Source organism: Lasioglossum baleicum, chromosome 18, assembly GCF_051020765.1.
Source record: "Lasioglossum baleicum chromosome 18, iyLasBale1, whole genome shotgun sequence".
In the NCBI taxonomy this organism is placed as follows: domain Eukaryota; kingdom Metazoa; phylum Arthropoda; class Insecta; order Hymenoptera; family Halictidae; genus Lasioglossum; species Lasioglossum baleicum.
Genome location: NC_134946.1, coordinates 2,679,593 through 2,690,676, shown reverse-complemented (window position 1 = coordinate 2,690,676; position 11,084 = coordinate 2,679,593). Strand labels below are relative to the sequence as shown.

At 37.1% G+C, this 11,084-nt stretch overlaps 2 protein-coding genes across 3 annotated transcripts; one reads left to right on the top strand and one right to left on the bottom strand.

The window, feature by feature from the left end:
• Positions 1 to 1,923: 1,923 nt before the first annotated feature.
• On the bottom strand, positions 1,924 to 3,353 carry LOC143217960 (histone H1). Its single transcript, XM_076442731.1, has one exon. It carries the CDS (start codon positions 3,204 to 3,206, stop codon positions 2,571 to 2,573), a length of 636 nt encoding a protein of 211 aa, XP_076298846.1. The 5' UTR covers positions 3,207 to 3,353; the 3' UTR covers positions 1,924 to 2,570.
• A 1,995-nt stretch (positions 3,354 to 5,348) lies between these two features.
• LOC143217958 (integral membrane protein GPR180) lies at positions 5,349 to 10,381 on the top strand. Of its 2 annotated transcripts, XM_076442730.1 has the most exons (6): positions 5,349 to 5,658; positions 5,746 to 6,945; positions 7,022 to 7,520; positions 7,949 to 8,086; positions 8,155 to 8,410; positions 8,471 to 10,381. In XM_076442730.1, exons 2-6 carry the CDS (start codon positions 6,569 to 6,571, stop codon positions 8,659 to 8,661), a joined length of 1,461 nt encoding a protein of 486 aa, XP_076298845.1. In that variant the 5' UTR covers positions 5,349 to 5,658; positions 5,746 to 6,568; the 3' UTR covers positions 8,662 to 10,381. The 2 variants fall into 2 exon arrangements, with proteins under 2 accessions (XP_076298845.1, XP_076298844.1); XM_076442729.1 differs by having other exon boundaries at positions 5,349 to 6,945.
• The last annotated feature ends 703 nt before the right edge of the window (positions 10,382 to 11,084 follow it).

Below are 11,084 nucleotides of genomic sequence, written 5' to 3'. Positions count from 1 at the left end.
TGAAATTGAAAAATTGAAATTGAAGAGTTGAAATTGAAAAATTAAAGTTAAAGGGTTGATATTGAAATTGAAGTTGAAATTGAAAAATTGACGTTGAAATTGAAAAATTGAAATTGAAGAGTTGAAATTGAAAAATTGACGTCGAAATTAAAGAGTTGAAATTAACAAAATGAAATTGAAAAATTGAAGTTGAAATGAAAGAGTAGAAATTGAAGTTGAAATGGAAGAATTGAAATTGAAGTTGAAATGGGAGAGTTAATATTGAAGTTGAAATGGAAAAATTGAAATTGAAAATGAAGTTGAAGAGTTGATATTGAAATTGAAGTTGGAATGGAAAAATTGATGTTGAAATTGAAAAATTGAAGTTAAAATTGAAAAATTGACGTTGAAATTAAAGAGTTGAAATTGAAAAATTGACGTTAAAATTGAAGAGTTGAAATTAACAAAATGAAATTGAAAAATTGAAGTTGAAATGAAAGAGTAGAAATTGAAGTTGAAATGGAAGAATTGAAATTGAAGTTGAAATGGGAGAGTTAATAATATTGAAGTTGAAATTAAAGTTGAAATGGAAAAATTGAAATTGAAAATGAAGTTGAAGAGTTGATATTGAAATTGAAGTTGAAATGGAAAAATTGATGTTGAAATTGAAAAATTGAAATTGAAGAGTTCAAATTGACTAGTTGAAATTGAAAAATTGTAGTTTAATTGAAAAATTGAAATTGACGAGTTGAAATCGAAATGGAAGTGTTGATATTGAAATTGAAGTTGAAATGAAAGAGTAGAAATTGAAGTTGAAATGGGAGAGTTTAAATTGAAGTTGAAATGGAAAAATTGAAATTGAAAATGAAGTTGAAGAGTTGATATTGAAATTGAAGTTGAAATGGAAAAATTGATGTTGAAATTGAAATTAAAACTTTCTTATTTGGACCTATGTTAATTATACGCATGCTGAAAATTTCATCAACATCGACTAACATACCCAAGAGCTACAAGTTTGTCGCGACTTTTCGTCAGTTTCTGCTGAAAATCCACAGATTCTGACATATTTTAAATTTTCGTTACGGACTCTAATAAAAAGGTTATAAATATTAGTGCCTCTTTTACTTTCTCGTGTAATTCTTAGCAAATACTTTCATGGTTCACTGCATGACCGATAGAAAATATGGAGGCTATACTCGAATTAAGAATAGTAAAGAAAAAACCAATAAATATTCACGAATTGAAACTTTTCAGCATAAAAAGTTGGGAAAATTCGTCTGCAGAAGAAATCGAAACATATGCTCTATACTCTACCTGTTTTCCCATACAGAATATCTAAAATGTCGCAAAGAAAAGGCTGTCACTGTGAATATTAAACCGTGCATTATACTTACTCTATTTCAACGTCAATATTCTATTTAAATCTTTAACTATTGCAACAAGCATTATTGTTTTCGTTTCCTAGATAATTATTAGTAGACTGCGGATTTTATGCATTTATAATAAAAATGAGTAGATCCGATTTATGGCAGTAAAAATATTTGAAGAATTTAAACATAGTGCTATATCATTTTCATAAACATATTTAGCAAGAAATTAAATATTTTTGTTCATCCCAGTTTGTTGTAATTCAGGAAGAAAGTTTTTATTTTACGTAAAGATCCGCAGTCTAATTATTAGTTATATTAATAAATTCTTCATTGGAAAAAATTGTATAAATCTTATTGTAATAATTAGGATCGAATAAAGATTTATATATGTGACTTGCATTTAAGAAATAGATGAGTTAGTAAGAAGGTAGGGTGGAGAAAAGGAGGAGGAAATTGTAACCCTGAGGGGATCGAATTTATATATATATATATTATTGTAATAATTATCATTTTATATTTGGAAAGGAGAGTATTGGAAAAGGAGTATCCATTGTAGGTTCAAACAACAAAAATATCATGGTATAAAAGTCTTTATTTTCAAGTCTTTCACAGGTGAAACATTCTAGATGCAGGTTACACAAAAATCGAAGAACTTTTTACAGGAATGAACATATAATTATGCAATATTCCAATGCTCTAACATCAGCATCGATCAACTATACCAACGTTAATCCAATTACATTCGTATTCACATTACAACAAATGTAAACCGTAAATAAACACGACAAGAACGTTATTACAAAATCAGTATTTACTTGACCGCGACACTTTTATCGACACATATGTACACACCCTAACTCTTACGTCTAACGTCTATCCTTGTATAAAAAAAGCTCTAGTTTAAGTATTAGATATAATACAACTTGCGCATATCACAGTCTGTTTTCTACAATGAAATAATTCCTCGGATAAAGGCCGATTTATATTATGTATTTGTACAGACACGAAATGCTTCCGTCCTCAGCACCGATCAGAAAAACGGAATAAATTATAAATGTTTCTGCTATCGGACCGTATCAACACATATCGAGAAACCAAACAAAAACTGTATTGTTAAACTATGCATTGTACCGAAACGAAACGGAAACTTCCAAGGTGATTCGTGACCCTGAAAGGTGGCCATTTGTTTATCGTGTGTTGAAAAATGTGTTTTAGGATCAATTATTTCTTCGCCGCTGGTTTCACTGTTCTGGATGCTGAAGCCCTCTTCGGTTTCGGGGTCCTGGTTTTAGCCGCTGGTGCTTTCGCTGTCTTTCTGCTCTTGGCGGGCTTTTCCGTTTTGACGGGAGACTTCTTGGCGGCTGGTTTCTTCGCCGCCACGGTCTTCTTCGCTGTCTCGGTCTTCTTCGCCGGTGATTTCGCGATGGCTGGCTTGCGAGCTGTCGTTTTCTTCTCGACAGATTTCTTCGGCGTCTTCGGTTCGGTCGCCTTCACTGCTCGCTGCACCTTGGTCCTCGACTCGGCATCCTTCAACACGGGCAGTTTGAACGATCCAGAAGCACCTTTCCCTTTGGTTTGAACAACGGCGCCAGACGTGACAGCCGACTTCAAGTACCGCCTGATGAATGGCGCCAACTTCTCTCCGTCCACTTTGTACGTGGAGCTGATGTACTTCTTGATTGCCTGCAGAGAGGATCCCTTGCGATCTTTCAGTTCCTTGATAGCAGTGTTCACCATCTCGGATGTGGGTGGATGCGAGGATTTGCTACTACCCTTCGATGTTATTTTCACCGCCTTCGATTTTGGCGTGCTCACAGACTTCGCCGGACTGGCGCTCACGTTCTCTTTGACCTGCATCTTTGTTTCACTGACCGTTACCGTTCTCAAACTTTTTCTCACAAGAAACTGTAACTTCTTTTCCGAAACGGTGAACCGGATATAGTCACAACGACCCTCCAAAGGGGTGTGAGAGACTGACGCTTCGCTTAATGCACCAAACGTCGAACCACCGTAATGTCATGCGCGAGCACGGACCATGGAGAGAGTCCCAGCGAATATGTTGAGCGGCAAGATCCTCGAAAAACGGTCAAGCGGTAAACGATCATCCGATTCCGATCGTGATTTCTTGTTAATTATCGCAGATCCCGGCGAGACAAGCTTGCGAATAAACGGCCACGTGTATCTAGTTCGATATGGGTCGGTTCACCGGTCGATGAATCCGCTCGAGTCTCGAGAACGCCACCATTTCCCGGCGAGTGTCTTTTCGCGGGACCGGTACATGTCGCGGAAAAATAACAAAAATCGACGATTTATCCATTACTTTTCCTCGCGTGTCAGTTAAGATCGATTCCAATGGGACCGTTGCTTCCCACCATGGCCCATTTTTCCATAAACATTGTTCCATATCCTTGATATTTCGAGTTTAAAATAGGCAGTGCCGGAATTCGTATCCCTCCACAGAACGAACACCAATACCGTCTCGATATTTTGCAACAGGATCGTGGATAATAAAAAAAAATTTTTCATTCTTGTCGAGATACGATCCGACCACACAGCGAATAAATAATATCGCAAGATTATGAATAAACAATCAATGAAATCGGAAGCATTGAAGAAGCGTTTGCGAGGAACGTGACTTACGAAAGTCATAACCTCATTCGCATCGTTGGATCGCGAATATTTAATGCTATCTGTATGGTGTTTAGTAGACGAATCTGTGTACTCTCGTGCTAGAACATTTCCTGTTAAATATATTTGTATGCGTTGATGTAGAACCATCATCTAGGAGGAAGTTAATTCATGAAATATTGGGGAATGTGTCGACCAGACGATTGCGGCAGGAGTAGTCGTACAATTTTGCATAAAACATCTGTAATTTTTACAATAATTGTTAAATAATGCCCAGTCGTCGATAGTGCTGGTTATTCGACGAGGGTGCATCGTAAAATGATGCGAAGTCGCGTTTTATACGTTCATAAAGATGGATGACTATCAGTTCGAGGAAATGTGAGAATAAGAAAAATCTTGAACAGTTTCATTTACAATAAAATGTTTTTCATTCATATATATATTTCATTGTATAGAGAAAACGAATCGAATGAAATTAATTCTATCCTTATATATTTATATTTGTCCTTAATTTTCATGATTTTTGTGTGCAATTAAAATGTTTTTATTTTTCATAGGAGTGCATTGATATAATATGTTTATGCCTAACTTTTAAAATGATTATTTTAATGAGTAACAATGTAGCTGGGCGTTTGCTGTAACGATTCCGTGTGAAACAATGTAATCATGATGGATCGGATCTCATCCGGTGTGACACGCTACATACATACACGTTGTTTTAGCGGTGTGTTTGCACGCAGCAAACAACATTTCTATACTCCTGCTGATAGGCCCTTCAGCAATATTTTATGCATTTTCGAAAATATAAAAAAAGACATCTTTATTTTTACTACAGATTTATCCTTGACCTGTTGTCGATCCTTCGACCACGATCGCTCACCGAGCATAGTCCAAGGATAAGCATGATTTCTTCGCACGTGTCGCAATAAAACGACATCAAAAAATTGCGTGACAAATAGATAAGTCAAAAGACAATAATCGTAAGATACGGATAAATAACAATGATCGCTTGTCTCGTCATTTCCAAATACGTCTGCGAATTGTACATTTGAAGTATAAAAATTCAGGGATGTATATATTTTTATTCTAAATAGTATCAGAGAGTCTCTGATAGTATGAACGCTTTTAACAGGATGTTATCGAAGGAAATTTTGCGTTGCGTGTATAGCTTGATGATCATTGCGATATTGCTTGTCTTCGCCGCCCAATTTCCGAGTTCCAAGTTGCGAAAATGACGAGGAAAATGATGTGTTATTGGACTCGTGGAAATAAGATTTAGGTATGATTATACAGAGTGTATCGGTAGCTCAGAGAATTTGAGAAAATAAGACGCCATTCTCATAACGTGTGAAACCTTTCGAGCCCCTATGGAAAGGGGCCTTTAATCTGGAAAGGATAATAAACATTAATCGTTTCTATAATCGTTAAAATTTAATTGCAACTATAACGTATAAAGAAATTTAAAAAATGATATTCAACAATGGAATTGAAATTGTTAGAAATAATTATCAATTGTTCGTTCGAGGAGCGTGTGGTAGTAGCCTTCACACCATTATCTCGCAACGTCACAGTGACTATTCGCGCTACAGCTCACTCGATCAAACGAGTTGGATAAGGGCTGAAAGAAGTTGCTATTATTCTATTCTATTGCCTGAAATGTTTATAAATTAATACATTGGCGGTAAATAGATATTTGAATAGTTCACGTTGAGGTTATGTCCATAAGACTAAATAGTTTTGAATGATTTCCTGGGAACTCATTATACAGATACGATTAACTGATAACCGGAAAGGAACACAGCGAGCAGCCTGTACATATTTTATTGATACATAGCATAACTGGCAGTCGTTTACAAAACAAACACGAGCAAATGCTTCTGGCGAGGCCAGTCAATCCGAAAACAGTGAACAGGGCAATTTTACAAGCAGGAACAACAGCGTATAAGCTCATGTAACAATACAGACGGATATTATAAATCATGCAATTTACTTTAAACCCCAGCTACTTTATTTAATCACAGAATTTGTAACAGAATGATAGATCTCTCGCGAGGAACAATCGACCAGAGATTTAGATAAACGACGAGTTGATTTGTTTGCGGACACGGATACGTATTTATATTGTGTTGTCTAAACTATATGGCCGTAGAGTTTAATTGTAGACAGGCCGTGTGACAGTGTGTGATAGCGCGCGAAATTTTCTAAGAGTGCAGCAACAGCAGTGACAGAAACGTTTCGCAGCAGCCGGTTTGTCACGTTGGGTGGGGAAAATCAATAGCAAAACCGAGTTGAAATCGGAGGCATGGGTCATTAACGTTTCGCGGATGAATCGCGTGGTATTATTTTGGAACGTGTGTTCGGGCGCGTGTGCGATGTGTCCTCGGCCGTGGATCCTTCGCGATGACACTTCCGAAACGCGTTGTCTGTTGACGCACACGGACGCGACGTCCTCCGCGAAGTGATAGAAACGGTAATCAATTAACAGCTGTGTCCGATCGGAGGAAAATGTCCAGGAATTCCGCAGGCATCGATGCTTTTTGACATCGGACTGCGGAGACCGATACTCTGTGAACAGCACACCGCGCATAACCATGAAGACACTCGGACAGATTTTGTTGGTTTGTCTCGCGTCGTACGTGGTGTCCCGGATCGACTATGCCGAAACCACACACATATCGGGCACCTTCAACACGAGGGAGTTCTTCCGTTTCCTCATCAAGTTCGGTTTCCAAAAGACCGATCTCCATCGGCAGAAGGACTCGTACGGCTACATTTTCGGCAACGTGACGTCGAAGACGAATTTCTCGGTGCCGATCACGCTGGCAGTGTTGGACCGAGGTCATTTCATAGAGTATTATGGAAACAGAACGTTGGAGGACAAGAGTACAGCCTGTACTCTCATGTTCAACACCTTGAATCAAAGTTCTTACGACGTGCACTGTAACGAGGAAGGTCAAGATTTCTTGAGGTATGTATCCACCGAAATCTCGTACGTGTCTCTGTCGAAATTGTATTAAAGAATCGGTTTGTGTTCCCTTAACAAGGAGAGTACCTTGCCCAAACGGTAAATTGTGCCCGGACGAAGATTCCATATGGAACATCGTAAAGGGACACCAGTTCACGTACGTCATACAAGACATCTGGCAGCCATGCTTTTGGTATATGAGCTTGGTAGCGTGTTACAGAAACACAACCACCTGTCAATGGGAGTATTATGATAAACAAGACGAATTAGAATACGACATTTGGCTGGTAAACGGTAATCCGAATACCAGCAGCCTAACTTATCAATTCTCGTACGATAGGCAGAACTCTATAGAATTCTACATGCTGTTCTTCATGTGCTACATAATACTTGTGCCGCTACAATTGTACGCAGTAAGGTTGCAGAAACACCCTGTGACGAGATTGTTCACTGCCAGTCTTCTGTTAGAGTTCATAGCGGTATGTTTAATTATGATACACGTGCTGAAGTTCGCTATCGACGGAGTCGGCTACGAACAATTAGAAGTTGCCGGAGATATTATTGATATTCTGTCTCGGGTAAGCAGAGAATCTCATTTATTATTCTTTCATATTTATACTGCTTCTAAGTATGCGGTTATGGTGGAGCAGCGAGGGGAGCATAGTGTCGAGGAGAGCTATGCGGTGAGCAAAACAGTGTGGTGCATCTTTGTAGTCAGCTGTGCAGTGAACAATAACGGATAGTAACGAGGAACAAAGAAACTACATACTTTTTCTTTAGTATGTGTCAAAATGTTGTCATGAATGTTGATTTGTTTTTGCCGCGCTGCTATTATCTGCGCCGCCTTGCTCACACAGCTCTTATCGCCGCTCCACTATATACAGTTGCGTTTAATTACATTGGTTTGTTTTCACTGCGCTGCTATCATCGATGCTCGCAGCTCCACTATAACCGCACCCTAATGTAGCGATGTGACAGTTGATAACAAGTACTTCGCTGTGTTTAGACATCGTTTATGTTGCTGCTCCTTTTACTCGCCAAGGGATGGGCGGTAACGAGAATGGAGCTCACATGGAAACCATTAGTTTTTGCTATATGGCTTTGTTACGGAGTGGTCCATATCTTGCTATATGTATGGAATATGGTACGACTTTGTTTAAATACACTCGCACGGCGATGTAATTCAAAATAAAATACATACATTATTTTCAGACGGAAGTTGATATAATCGAAGACATCGACGAGTACCAGACATGGCCAGGCTGGTTCATACTTTTATTTAGAAGCGCAATAATGATATGGTTTCTGTGCGAACTCAGAAATACTATGACGTACGAACACAATACTCAGAAGTTGAACTTTTTACTCCATTTCGGCGCGTCCTCTTTAGTTTGGTTTATTTATCTACCTATCATAGCGCTAATAGCTCTCCAAGTGAGCGCATTGTGGAGGTTTAAACTGTTACTAGGTGAGTAAACGATAAAATAGGACACGGTCGTCATTTTCTCATTAACAATTGTATCCGTAGGTATTACATACTCTGCCGATTGTTTTGCGTATTGCGTGATGGCCCATTTACTTTGGCCGACACGGAGCGAACAATATTTTTTACTCGCACAAGGAGCAGACAATGGCGATGAACTCGACGAATTCAACGAGGCGCCGCACGTGTTAAATAATTACGTAGAACCTCCGGAACTTAGTAAAATAATTACTTAATATCAGATCACAAAGGGCAGAGAAGCACACACAGATCTTTGGTCATACTTTCCGACAGTTTGACGCTCGCTATGTTTGCCAAAACGGTAAATCCATAGAGTTAATAATACTCTGCTATATGCTACTTGAGACTGATATATTCTACACACTCTGTAATTAGAGATCTATTAATAATCAAATTTACATATGTGATAGGGAGTCAATAATTGACGAGAAATAAGAATAACATGGGTGAGTATGATATGAGTACCTTCGAGTAATTAAATGTTCGTTTAGCAAGCAAATGAACGTACGATTGAATTCTAGATATTTGTAGATACAAAGTGATAATGTTAATGTACGATGTTCATGTAATATACAGTAATAACGTGTAATGAATGTATATTTATAACTTTTACGCCGATGTACAAAACAGAATAACATTTAGCCATCAAAAATTTAACATTACATTTAGTATAATTGTATCTAGCCATATTCGTGTATACATATACATAGTCTTCTATCGCTTCTTTCGATTTATGTCGTTATTGCAGCGTAATGTAATAACTTTACTCATGTCATACTCTTGGATCGTACGCAACTAACATTGATAACTCTAATTTAACGTTTAACTATTTTCCAGCACTGTTGAGCAAATTTAGAAAATTGAATAGTCTACTTGTACAACTTTATCTAAAAGATCTTTCTAATCTTGTACTATATTACACGTTTTTCATGGCACTACTAAATCAGCATTTTGTAATTACACAACAGTTGCTCTGTACGAAAAGAAAATCTACAGCGATATGTGCTTGAACAGGTATGAAAACTGAAAATAAAATCAGTGCGATCTCTTTCATGTTCAGTTTCATACTAAATTGCAATATTAGCGAATGAATGTGTGCATTAGTATATCACACGAACTACCAGTATCATAAAGAAAAAATATTCTTTGCGCACTTGTAATTTTTGTCAGTATTACGATGAAATTCAAATATCTCTTTTTATATATACATATATCTTTTAATGACCAACATTATCACGGTTGAAATCTCTTTGTTCTTGTAACACTTTTTACTATTTTATTTGATGTTTGTGCATCGACATGTTACGACGTTTAAAAATATAAAATACTGAATCTTTACATAGAAACGAGATCTTTTAATATCATTTTGTGCTTGCACTGAAGTTTCCTATGACGTTTTTGCTCAATTTTATAATAAATTAAGTATTAGAATAACAAAGTATATACTTTCTTAGAACCTTTATAAGCCGCATATGTGTGTATCGAAATATTGGTGCAATGTACGTAATGTATTGGTATTGTAGAAATAGGAGATACGATCGATCCGAATGCAAGAACATAATAAAACCATCAGATTTCCTTTGTTTATACAAGACCAAATCCGAAACACAAATGGTTCTAAAAGAATCGCAGATGTAAAAATCTTTTTTCTATAGTAAAACAGAAAAAGTGTTTAATGTTTGTAGAAACTATACAAATTTTGATGGAAAATTTTAAAGATTTACAGAGCGTAGATTAGATCCGAGAGCCTGATGTTCACCTGTCGTTGATATAAGTAATTTTAACGTAGTAACAAATTTTAACAAAATGTTCCTCGTTAATCTACATGTTAATTTTCAAGTGCATCTCGTTCATAGTATACGTAATGTACAATGACGATGTATAGGTTCGAACAACTTGATTTGAAGAAGTGGAATATATAGTATGATAAACAAAGTGTCCTAATTTATTCGGTTAATTATATTGCATACAACTGTAATCATTTGTACAGCTTGTCAAATCTAGCTGCGCGGTTGACCAAAACTTAGGAATGCGCAGACAAAAAGAAAGACTGCACTCAACGAGAGAAGGATGCGACATATGAACAGAAGGTACACACCTCGTCGAAAGTGCGTACTGTCCATTATTTCTTACAGCAGTAAACATACAAAACAACTGTTTATATGTTTCTGTAAATACACTTGTGTCACTTTACTTTTTAACTGAACTGTCGCCACGTGCATCGTTTGACAGGTGACGATCAGTTCTCTGTTATTGCGAAGTTCCACCTATTTACCATTGCGTAGCGGGGGACATTCAGCCGCACAGCTAGATTTGACAAGCTGTACCATATGTATGAAGTATAAAACAAAAGTTGATTACTTAACACGTTCAGTGCCGAGCCGTTTCTGCTCGATTCTTCATTCAGGCTGTTTGCTTTGTTGTACACTGCATTTTTTCTAACACCTCATTCTTTCGGTGGGAATATATTCTACTGTCTTAAACTTGCTATGAAATATATTCTTCTCGCGCATTAAATAAATATGTCAGTGTGTACCAGCAGTGGTACACGCAGTCTAAAGTTTAACGTGTACCGTCAGTGGTACACGTTGCATGGAGCGCGTTTAATAAAGCAGGAATTTAAAGAAGAACATATAAA

Coding starts and splice junctions, on each gene's coding strand:
- LOC143217960 (XM_076442731.1), bottom strand. CDS start 3,206: ATGCAGGTCAAAGAGAACGTGAGCGCCAGTCCGGCGAAGTCTGTGAGC.
- LOC143217958 (XM_076442730.1), top strand. CDS start 6,569: ATGAAGACACTCGGACAGATTTTGTTGGTTTGTCTCGCGTCGTACGTG. Junction 7,521..7,948: donor TTATTGATATTCTGTCTCGG/GTAAGCAGAGAA, acceptor CGCTGTGTTTAG/ACATCGTTTATGTTGCTGCT. Junction 8,411..8,470: donor GAGGTTTAAACTGTTACTAG/GTGAGTAAACGA, acceptor TTGTATCCGTAG/GTATTACATACTCTGCCGAT.